At 30.2% G+C, this 13,024-nt stretch overlaps 1 protein-coding gene across 5 annotated transcripts in view; it reads right to left on the bottom strand.

Moving 5' to 3' along the window:
- LOC106680705 (very long chain fatty acid elongase AAEL008004) overlaps positions 1 to 13,024 on the bottom strand; it is a 313,611-nt gene that overhangs the window by 33,097 nt on the left and 267,490 nt on the right. For 4 of the 5 annotated variants that reach the window (XM_067046771.1, XM_067046769.1, XM_067046773.1 and 1 more), the window contains 2 exons: positions 6,431 to 6,621; positions 1,956 to 2,036 (listed from right to left, as the gene is read on the bottom strand). In XM_067046771.1, coding sequence (XP_066902872.1) covers positions 1,956 to 2,036; positions 6,431 to 6,621 — 272 coding nt within the window. The remainder of the gene's footprint in view (positions 1 to 1,955; positions 2,037 to 6,430; positions 6,622 to 13,024) is intronic. The other variant, XM_067046772.1, reaches the window with a different exon arrangement.

Genomic DNA, 13,024 nt, shown 5'->3' with positions numbered 1-13,024 from the left:
ATATAGTATTATTGCGATCAGGTAATACACAAGAACGATAAGGAATGTAACTCATAATAGATAACTTCTCAAAAAACAAAGAAAACTTTAAAAATCTAAATAAATTAAAATAACACTCACACTGAGTAGATATTCCTATCGGCTGCTTATTTCGAAAATATGTCATGCCAAAATAATAATGGCGGCTTGCTTTTTTGGGTAGCAAAAAACATAATTAAATTTTAATACATACTTTGGGACTAAACAGAGATATTATTAAAAAAAAATCAGAGGAATATAATTATCAAATAAGCGAAATTAGACACTTTCCAAAAATCCATAAAATACCGGATTTAAAAGTGTTCACTTAAAATATACCAGAATCCAGTAATGCTGCACAGTGGACCCTCTGATTTTGTTTTACATCAATTTTATATTAAATTATTGCAGACAATTTTTAATGTTTCTATGATTGTTCCTATGAAATTATTTTTTTTTTTTTACGGTAATAAGTTTTAGTTTGAACGCAGTAAAGATACTATAACATTAATCAAACGCAAAAATCAACTGATTTTTTTTTAAAGATGAGTTATTTAAAGATAAACACCCACTGTCCGAAATTTGACAACAGTTTATGTTAATGTTAATTAAAATTTATTTAATTTAATAATGATATACTTGCTTTTTTTTTGTGGCGAATACATGATTAATCTCTTAAACTTTAAGGGTGAATAAAAGACTGATATATCCATGTGACAGTTCAATAGGCTTCTATCGCAACGTTTCCTTCAGCTGAAGAAATGCTACACTGACAGTAACCATAATAAAAATCAATAAATACTATAAAATCAAAGTCATATTTAAGAGTCGTCAGATGTTCTGGCACAAAACTGAGGAATACAATATGAATTTAAATAAATACTAAAATATTTTTTTTTTTAACAAGTCGATTCAATAAAATATAATAATATGACCAATACAGAACAAACGAGTCAAAGTTTAATAAATTTTTATGTTTTTTTTCGTACATGTGATATTTGTCATTTCGTTTTCTAATGATACCTGGATTAGGGAAACTTCATCGCGATTAGATAGAATCTTCCAATTGTGATATGACAAATAACAATTCCGTGAAAATAAAAGAACTTGAGTAATAATTGTATACATTTATGTATAGTCTTTTCATTTATTGGATTTAGTTCTCGAAAATTTTCCAAATGTTTTGAGTATGAGTATTGTCTGAGTATCAAATAATTTGAGTACAAGAAAACTAATAGAACTCAAAACAATTTGAATGTAAGTAAAGTAATCGTACTCAGCTATTCAGTACTCAAGTATAATTTGTCCAACTCTGGCATTAGTGCACTTTTCTATTTAGTTGTATGTATTCGAGACTTAAAGTTTTATCGATATATATACTTTATATAAATTCTAATTTTAGTTCTATTCCTCAGTTTTGAGCCAAAACTTTTTAGAGCAAACCAAATTTTCTTTTTATTTTCAATTGTATAATTTTGATAGGAGTCTACACAGTTCTGGTCTGTACTCAGTCAAGTCTCTGGTATGTTCGCTATGTTTTTGATCTTGTACAGTTAACTTTTGAAATTCATTTTGGAAAATGAGAGAATATTGAAATTGTTTTTGATTTGAGTACTGCGACAATATGTACAGAATTGTAGATAGTGGATAGTTTTGAGTTGAGCGAGCAAGTATTAGTGATAAAGATACAAACACATATAGCAATTAAATATAACACAATTAATAACACAAGAGCAGAACCCAATAGAGGCTCAGACAGAACTAATTGCGTGCGACATGCATGTTATCTCCTGAAAACTTAGCTAAAAGCTTAAGTGGGCTATTTACATTACTACATTTATTACATATGTAAACATAAACATATTTACATGTAAAAAGTAATTTCCTCCTAACGTGTGTGATAGTGACATGTTTGAGAATGTACTGTTTACACTTACTCTTACTGTCGATGGTGATTCGGAATAGTCGACTGGCTGGCATCTAAAGGAATACTCGTTAAGCCAACCGCCCATAAGGCACTAAAAATTATTTTTTATTTCGTTTATAAAGATAAATATTTAAAACAAAAATTGTAGTAATGTAGGAAAATGTTGATGTGAATGAATTTAAAGATTTGATAGTGTTTGGAAAAAAAAATTATGATTTTTTTCTTTGGCCTTGTGTGGTGTTAGCTGCAAGAACACTACACTGTTATTATCAGGCAAACACACTCTGAGTAATAAACACACAGTTTTTGAAAGTAATAACAAATGAAAAAAACAAAACAAACAATAATACAGAAGCAAGAAAAAAAAATCAACATTTTTATATTAAAAAAAAAGTTCAAATACAAAAGAAAAAAGAAAATCTGTTTCTATGAGATACTTAGTAGGTATTTATAAGAATCGAAGACAATACCACAATCTAATTACTTAAATAAAGTAATTTCATTGATAACTTACTAGTACGAGACATAAGTTCTTTTATATTTTTTATATAAAATTATAAAATTGAAAATTTTTTTTTAAAAACAATACATTTATTGGATACATCAATTCAAAATTACGAGCCTCTGATGAAGCCCCGTAAGGTGGGACGAAACGTTGGTTCAAATAAAATAGTTTGATGGCTATTTCAGTTTTTTTCCTTCACCGCACCCGATGGTCCGGGTCCCATTTAAAATAAAAAAATATTAAAATAAATTATTATTTTCACAAAGCTTCGATAGTAAGGAAAGGAAAAGTCCAATATTCAAGAACTTATGTTTCGCCATAGAATCTGAAAAATATTTCAATTAAGTAATACAAATTTGTGATTGAAAGTCAATTAATTTAACAATAAATTTAAAATCAGCCTTTAATCATTTTTTAATAAAATAATCAAACAAATTTCCTTCGCATGAAAGTAAAATATAGCGAAAACTCATGACCACCTACATTCTAATTTTATAAAATAAAATTCTAGAATTTATAAGCACAGCTAAACTCACTTTTAATGTCACAGCCAAAAAAGCCTACGCTTTTCTAAAAACAATTCCTACAAATCTATTTTTCTAGAATTGCTTAGACTACTTTAAAATAGCTAAAAAAATTAAACTTATGGAATAGCCATAGATTTAAATGAATGGGTATTTGTGAAACCATGAAAAATATTTGAACCTGGTTTATTATGATTTAAGCGACGAAGATTACCCTAAAAAAAATTCAGTTCAGATAAAAATTAGTTTTAATATAACAGGTGAAATAAGTTAAACATAGTGATATGGATTAGGTTATTCTTATTGAATTTGAACCCTAAAACATAAACCTAGTAACTAGTTTTTTGTTTTTTTTTGCATTGTTATTTATAAATTATTGTATACAAGTTGCCAAAAGGCTAAAATTGCATTGTTAGGTGTTAAAATCTTTTATATGTTACATTCATGTGATTCGAATTCGTTTTTCTTTGTCTTTTTTTTTTTTTAATATTTGTAGTTTTCAAACAGTAGGAAAATTTAAAAAACCTACAATATAAAAAGTAAAAATAAACAAATAAATAAATGATGATTAACTAAAATTAAATTTTGAATTATATTCCTTATTAAATAATCGTTACTAATCAATGAGACTCATTGACTCACTTTAATATTGATTTCGAATATTTGATACTTTAGAAATTAACTTAGTTTTATATATGAGTATTTTTCTAATCTTTGAATTAACTCAAGGATCATCAACAAATTTTCGGTTTTTTATAATTTTTGTTTTTTTTATTCTATTTTACTAAATACAAAATATTTCAATTATATGTAATTTATAGACACTCTTTTTCTTATTTTGTTTGTAATTTTTCCTGAATAAGTCTTTATAAACTTTTTTTTGTTATTACATTTATGACCACCAAGACTTGTCATCAAGTCCTATATTTTTATAGATTGTATTTTTAGTCAGTTATAATTTAAATAGTATTATTTTATTATATTTGTATCCTTGAAATTGACATCAAGATTTATCTACTTTTCATTTTTCCTTTTCTTATTTAATTTTTTTAAAATTTTTATTTTTGTTTACTGACATTCTGTTTGTCATTTTATTTATTAGGGTAACCCCCTCTGTACGTCTGGAGACTAGAATAAATAAAAATATTTCCAGTTCATAGCTGTTTTAATAATGCGCGATTCAATTAATGTTTCCCTTATGTATGTTTAGGATAATGAAAAGGAAAATGAATCAGTATTTATTTTCACTGATATTAGAAATTACAGCGATCAAAAAAGCTCTAGTTCTAAAATTTTCTACTTATATAGCTTTTTATAATACATCATACTTCAAGGAAAACTTTTACAATGGGGAAAAATAAATAAAATACAGGTGTCAAATATTTAGCACAGTCCTACAGACTAACGGAATTTAAATGAAATTTTAGTGATACTTCCGTAGGTGAACAAGTAAAAATGGAACCTCCATGTAACGAACCTTAATGCACCAATTTTTGGAACAGCATAGGTATCTCTAAGCAACAAATAGAGTATATAAACAAATATCGATATAATGAATTTAAAGTCCTCTCAGAAGAAATTAATTTTCTTTTTTATAACATATATTCGTAACGGTAACCTCTATATAGCGAAAAGGACCTCTGTATAACGCATTTTCTACCCCCTTCCCTTTCCCATAGTATTTATATACTAGTGCATACTTATATTCAGTATATAGTTTTGTCTAATGTGACCTAATACATGTTTTGTGTTGTACGTGACGTACAATAGCTGACAAACGGTATTTAAGTTAATGAAAATAATTTAAATTTAAATTCAATGTGCAGTTAATGTACTGCAATTTACAATTATTTTCTATTTTTGCAAAATAAGACTGTATGCACGTGTAATTACAATACGTTAATTTAATTATTTCTCAACCAATCGTTCTCTACATGCCCCAGTGACGGTCCTCCAAACCAAAATCGACTAAATCAATCTTAATGCAATTCTCCCATCTACGTTTCAGTGTACTCCTCGGACGTTTACGAGTCGCTTTAGAGTTTATTAACATTTTGGAGATCCGCTCGTTACAAAGTCCTCTAACCTTACACACCCATCTTATTCGACACAAATTATATTTACCGGGTGCAGTTCCCTTAATGCAGTTTAGCACAGCTTTCTAAATTCTACAGTTATCTCATCGTTTTTCGGTCCGAATATTTTTATAGTTTATTTTCAAAATTCTTAAGGCACTTCCTTTGGTGTAAAAGGCCACGTTTCCGATCCGTAAAGAACAGTGAGAAGGATAATGGTTTTGTGAATTTAGACTTTTTTGTTTTTGGACAAAATACACGAGCTAAGAATTTTCAAAATTGAAAAATAACAAGCATTTCCCGCCTTTATATTCGCTTTTATTTCCTCATAAATTTAATTATTTCAAATTACTGTAGAATCTAAATACTTAAACCTATCTACCTGTTCAAATTTATTTCCTGCTATATCTATATCACCTAGATTGCTCCCGTTACTGTTGCTAACTGTATATTTTATATTATCCATATTCATTAAGAAGCCTACTTCCTTACTAGAGTTTATCAACAAATTCGGCATATAAATAAGTATGAACTCCACGTAATGCATTTTTAAAAGATCCTAGAGGTTCGTATTCGGAGGTTCTACCATTACCGTAACCATTTTGTTTGGTACCAACGAATCAGGATTGCCGTAACTAATAATAAATTTAATAGATTCATTAATTGAAAATTATCTTAATAACAATTCCCTACTGATTATTTAATATTAATAATAAATATAGCAGTCCCAATTGCGCTTAAAACTATCTTACTAGCTATCAACTACTCAATGTCTATCTACTTCTACTAATAAAAAACAGATTTTCTTATTTCTTTAATCAACAACAATAGCTAAAGTAAATAAAATGCCCACATCCGTTATTTCATAAAAATAAATTATAATTATATAAAGAGAAAACATACTTAAGATATATTTATTAGTCAAGGAACTGAAAATACAGTTAGGTGAGAGTGAAGTCACTAAAATACAATCTGTGCTATTAAGTTCAACAGTTTCTACGTCAAAAAAAGACAAAAAAATTGCTGACAAACAATACCAATTCATGCTCGAGAAGGATATTTCACGTATTAAATATAATCGAAAGAGATTAGTGATTTAGATGAATCATAAATGGTAACAGAATCAGGAAATCCTTCTGGAACATATGGCAATAAGCATAACAAAACATTTCAATACACATTAGGACAACAAAGAGTTCTATGTAAGTGTCTATAATTATAGAATGCATGTTAAGGCTTTTCAGTTATAGAGTGTCTTAGATTTATTCTGTTGGAGTATACAAGTATTCATTAAATCCTTTTATAAATCAGTCAATATGTAACATAGTAAAAACAATACTAAATACTAAAGTGCACACATGAAGAATAGGTAAGGACTTACCTCGTAGAAGAGCCATGCGGAGAAGATAACTTGGAAAAGATTGTAAAATATGAGGACGTATCTTAGTTGGAAGGGCTTCCTGTTCTCCATTAACTTGGGGCCGACCACCTTGACCAGGTAGATGTAGCTCATGCATATGATAGCAGTCGGCAACGGAGAGGACATCAACGGCCAGTCCCTCGTCCGGGGGTCTGCAAAGGATACCATCCGTAGTCAACGTGTGAGAACAAAAATAATTTTAAAAAAATCTATTTATTAGTTTTAATTTGGGTGTTAATAAGCATCTGTACATCTAATATTTCCTCAGATATAATTTTCCATAAACTGAAAGGTTTTTTCCCAACAAAGAGAAATCAACATTTTGTGAATTTATTTTGGCGAATATAATGGAAATAGCTAAGCCTACAGCAGGTACTCCTCCATTAAGAGCAATAAAGATCTGTACGTCGTTCTTAGGGGTAGTAGTTTCCGTGATATTTTCCCAAAATAAATTCACGAAATATTGATTCTTAATTTGTATTTAGAAAAATGTTTTTCCAAAAGAGCTCTATTAGCGCTCATATTTTAGCAACTTCCCCCTACTTTAAGTTATGCTCTATTAAAGTTTTTAATGTTATTGATAGTTTTAGAAATATGGAGCTCCGAATAAAAATATTTTTTTTCAATAACGATTTGAAATAGCCTACATTTTTTGTTCCTCCCAGCTACCATTGACAGAGTCATAAATTTTGACCAATAACTATATACAGTTCTATACTGACAAGTACAAAGGATTTTTATTTTTTTATTTAATGTTTATAACTGTACAAAATAATAAATACAATTAGTAAATCCGTGGACTGTTTCATTTATACTTGAAAATCTTGGGAAGGAATCACCCATTGGTGGTACTTCAAGCATTAACTTGAATCTTTTTCAGACGGCTTTTCAGACGCCTCGGAGGATTAACAGGTATTGTGTAAGGATGAATGATTAAGAACTAATGGGTTAAGATGGTTAAGGTGTTTGGAATGAAATGACGCATATCTGTTTTGGGCCAAATCTGCAACGAATGGGATGTCAAGGTCTTTGTGTATGAGTTTATTTGTAACGTAATAAGGAGAATCAAGACTTTTACGTAGTATTTTGGATTGAAAGGATTGGATGCGAGAGGACTTTGGTGGTTTGGTAGAGCCCCAGAGCTCAAATCCATATGTCCAAATTGGTCATATAATGATAATTGGCCATAGTGTATAATAATTTTTTGTAGTGAATGTGATGTTTAGAGCGTTTTTCAACTAGATGTCAAAATCTACGAGCAGTTTCTTGTCGTTTCAGTCGTGAATGTGGATTACAAAGGATTTAAGTCCTAAAAATGTTGATGTTGAGTTAAGTCAGTTGATGTTAATGTTAACATAGTCAGACTAAAAAATATTCTCTATCGATTGGTATAAATAATTTAAGTTCTATATTAAGTTATTTATTACGATAATATCCTGGTTAAAACTATATTAAACGGATAGGTTTTTATACTGATTTTTTTAAACTTTATTTTTCGTCTCCTGAAAAATAAAGATTATGGACTTTAATCCTTTATAGTTATTAGTAAAATGTTCTCATTAATGTATGAATGTAATAATAATGTAAATGTGTGAATAACGTTTTTCCTCCAGACTATTGGACAATACCTTCTGTACTGAAGAAGCAAATGTTATATGCAATATTGTTTTAATTAGACGAAAGGAGTAAAACCTCAAATATAATTCCATTCCGGGCCACAAATAATAAATTCTTCCCAAATAGTCTAGGTAAACAACTGGAACGCCGTTGAAATTATTGGCTGTTTGGATGATGAAGGTCTGAGCCCAACATTATTCTGATTATTCATATACACGCGGTGAACCCTGCAACTTAAGTAGCGTGTTTTTCCAAGCTTAATATCTATTTATTGAAAACCATTTCCAACAACACTGATGTGTCTTCAGACCTAAATAAAAAAGATATAAAACACTGTAAACTGTGGTAAGACTATAAAATGGCATATAATAATAATAATGAAGACGCAACAACACCGGTTAAGTGTCTGTTATGCTCGTTAACGCTGAAATCAATTCAAAATGTCACTGGTGGATGCAGTGTTGGCCAAAATACCCAAATTGACTACTCCAAAAAGGCCCCCTCAAGCATTACGGACCATACTGTGCCTCATAATAGACCAGATATCCAATATGCGATAAGAGCAACACAAGCACACTTTTTGATGTCGAGATCCCCAATGATAATAATATACTGTGGGAGAAAACTCAAACAATATCAGGAACTAGCTATAGAGTTGAAGGAGTTGTGTCATTTGGAAGGTGTCACCACCACTCCAATCGTAATATCCACCAATAGGCTGATAACAAAATCAACAGTAGCAGACATGGTTTAAAATTATCAATTGATAATTAATTAATCACTTAGACCCTTGTTCACTTAGACACAGTACGCATTGCCAGAAAATTTTTACATATTTGAAAAAAAAATATATATATATATAGTGGTTGGACTTCTATGTCTCAGATACACAACCTACAATTGTGAGGAACAACAGATGTTATGACAATGCTGATATTGGCATAACATTTGGTAAAGATAAATGTTCTGTTATCCATATTATTAAGAGTGAAATAACGAATAAACTAGAGGGAGAGATAAATGGAATTTGGTCCGGGTGCGGTCAATTAAAACTCCAATAGTAAATTGCTGTACTATTTTATTAGATCCAACTTTTCGCCCCACGTTGCAGGGCTTCGTCAGGGCTAAAAAAGATAAAAGATACAAACACAAAAAACTTTTATTCTTATCCCTTTTCATCTCTTAATTTGCACTTTCTTTGATATTTCTTCTCTTTATCTTTTACTATTACCGTTTTCATTTATTGTTTATAACCTTTAATTTTTCTTATTAAATTTTACGTTTCATTGTAAAACTCCTCTATACCTATCTTCAATCCGAAGACTGAAGCCCAGACTGCTGCAGGACATTCTGTTATGAATTTTAATAAATATAAAATTAATTCATAGCCATACTACCTCTATTTTACTTATTATTATTACTCATTATTTTTTATCTCTCTTTTCTTCTCTTGTCCTTTTTTCAAATTAACTTGTTTCTTTTTACTATTAGAGGGCAATGGTTTGTTTTATTTAAGTGTACCAATATCATTATTTTTTGTTATTAATTTTACTTTTCTCTTTTTTAAGAAGCATTATGCTTATCTATTTATTTTTTTTCTTTTAATATGAACATTGTATACAGTTAGGGGTGTCTTTTGTACGAGACTATACCGCCCTCATAATCAACTGTTAAAAAATATATATAATATATATGTTTTGGAAAATAAAGTAGAGTAAAATATTCTGACTATAGAAGGATGAGTTAACCGGAGAATATAGAAGCTGAGCTAAGGGAACTGCATACAATAAATATAATTCAAGTGACAGCGGAAAAAATTGGCATGTAAGGTTGTAGGACTTAGTAACGGACGGATACATAAAAAGTTAATGATCACTATTTTTTTTTTAATTTAATTTTATTCAATTAAAAAATTACATCCAATATGGTCCAACAAGATGATAACATCTAACGGTCGGCGCCAAAACAACACATAAAAATGATAGAAATAAGCGAAATGTAAATATTACAGTTTAGACTATTAGGACGTTGTGGAGGCTATACAATATTTAAGATAAATAAGTGCAAAATGAATTGATCTCAAATGATACAATTAATAATTTAATTAACAAGTAATAAAATGAAAATAAAATAAAAAATAAAATAAAATAAAAATTATTAAAAATAAATAAATTACATTACATAAAAAATAATAATAATAAAAATAACTGAAAGGATTTTGAAGTGAATAATAAATCTGCAAATATACAATTAGTGAATTAATAAATTAATGAGAATAAAACAGTATGATACAAGATGATACTAATCCGACGGGTAGACCAAAACGTAGGTTGGAAATTGCGTCTACACTGATCTCGACGAATAAATTAAAAACGCAAAAGAAATAATCAAAATAAGGCAGGAGACCGTAAGGTACAAATGAGATCTACTTATACTCTACTCCTCTCTATAGAAACCCTTCCAAGCACCAAAGTGTCATGAACGACCTAACACAATCTTCTCATATACTTCTTGGTCTAAGTCTCGGACGTTATCTTCAAATAATCAATTTTGCTGATTAGGTCAAACTAGGTTTTATTCTATGAAATTAATTTGAATATTATCCATATATTTGCAAATTAAAATATTGAGCAATTTATTAGTTGTATTAGAGCCATAGACAATATCAGACGTTGAATTATTAATTTATGTAATTGAGGATGATAATGTTTAGAACTGCTTAACATATATTTGCATAGATGAAGGATCCCGGCTATGAAGACAATGATACGCGAGGGATTTGTCGACAAGCTAATTGCTCCATAAACAATTCTTGTGTCATTACATATTCATGACGCTTTCATATGGAATATATGTCACTTGTTTCATTGGATAAGACCATTGAACTTATATAAGCACCATTTAAAGAAAATAGCACTAAAATCAATAAAGAAAGTTTAGTAGAGCATCTTATATTAAACTTAGTACATTAAACTTATTAGGCAATCTTAGCAGAGCTGAGAGAGTGGCCTGTTTTCGGCTAGTGACAGGACATGATCTGCTCCAAAAACACCTCCATCGAATTGGCATCGTAGATTCCCCGAAATGTCCTCTATGCAACATGGGGGACATGGATGGGGACCATCTTTTGGCGTGTGTTGGTCTGGTGGATGTTGAGCGAGATACGGACGAACTAAGAGGACGAATAAAATTGTATTGGGCTGCGAGAAGGAAAATGACGTAATAGCCCACTTCCTGTGGCGTAGGGAAAAAAAAAAAAATTAAACTTAGTAAATAAATTCAGTATAATATATGAGAAAAAGAGGATTGAAAAAAAATGGAGTGGTGTCTGACGTTACCATCCTATTTTGAATAGACATTAAGGTATTTGGACTACTATAAATTATAAATAACCATGGGAATACAAAATGTTTATTAATAAATTCAATTCGTCGTCACTCTTTCTAGGGACGCGGAAGCTTTCCGCCCCACCAAGCAAATCCGCATGAAAAATGATCAAACATAACAAACGCCGCGTGTCTATATATAGACAACACAATAATAACCGACATAACAAACACGGCTTTCCAGCTATTTGTATATCCTCAAATTTAAGGTACAGGAAAATGAAAATTTACACAGACACCATCATGCAATTTGGAAAGTTTTTAAGTTTTCCTGGTCAGATGCCCGTTCTTGTCATTCTAGTAGCAAGTTAACAAACTTAAACAAAAGTAATGACTAAATAAAATGACTTTATTCTTACATATTTACAAATAAGTTGTCTAAATTATTTAAATGATAATGCCAGTCTCTTATCTCGCAATTTGATGGGCTTACGGCCTAAACCGATGGACCGATTTCAAGAAACCTTAAAATGTATTTATGTTAAAAAATCGGGTTCAAAATGTATGACCATCGCAATAAGAATACTAAGTATGAAGTATATAATAAGAATGTCCACTTACATTACATACATAAGTAAATTTATAATACCTCAGAGTAGTATCCTTGATCATATCCTTTATACAGATTTTACTGCTGACAACAAAACCCGTCCTAACACTATCCTCACCACTTATGCCGATGACACATGTCTATTGTTAGAGAATAATGACCTTACTATTGAATCTCAAATCCTCTAATCCCACATCACCACCCTTGAAGAATGGTGCCAAAACTGGAGAATTAAAATAAATTTCAATAAACCCCACCAAATCACATTTACCCTTCGTCGTAAACCCATGACCTCATGCCCCACTTATTCCTGTCGAACAGATCCATTACTTAGGACTACATCTGGACAAATGACTGACTTGGAATCCCAAAACAAAACTGAAAAGATAGTAAATTGCAAGTCAATTCCGACTATAACAACATTTACTAGACAAGCGGTCTAAACTTCTAATCCATCTACTGACCAAAGACTGATCTACATGACCATAATAAGGCCTATCTGGACATACGTAGTTGAGCATTGGGGCTCGACTAAACCATAGAATTCCTCCCGTATCCAATCCTTACAGTCTAAAATCCTTTGTAAAATCCTTAATGCTCCTTACTTTAACACAATTCGAGTCATCCATCGGGACCTCAAAGTTCTATATGTTGCCGATCTAGCCAGAACCAGATATCAATCCTTCCATGATAAACTTTCCAACCACCCAAAGCCACTTGTTTCTAACCTGGCTTCCATTACCTAATAATCCTCCTAGGCGTCTGAAAAGAAGATGGTCTCGAGATATTCTCCTCAAGAAGTTTTATTGGAGTTCTATCAATGGGTAGATTCTCCACATGTTTGTATCATGTCATGTCATCACTAACAGTAAATTAACTTGTTGTATATATTTTTATACAGTTGTAAATAACAATAAATAAAAAAATTATACCAGGGCATTCAAAAAGTCCTGTCGTTTTTCGTTTGTTCGTTGTTTATTTTGATTCTAGAGTGTTTGCTAA

Source organism: Halyomorpha halys, unplaced genomic scaffold (assembly GCF_000696795.3).
Source record: "Halyomorpha halys isolate HHAL.00 unplaced genomic scaffold, Hhal_1.1 Scaffold281.1, whole genome shotgun sequence".
In the NCBI taxonomy this organism is placed as follows: Eukaryota; Metazoa; Arthropoda; class Insecta; order Hemiptera; family Pentatomidae; genus Halyomorpha; species Halyomorpha halys.
The sequence above is the reverse complement of the archived record's forward strand: the minus strand, read 5'-3'. Positions and strand labels throughout refer to the sequence as shown.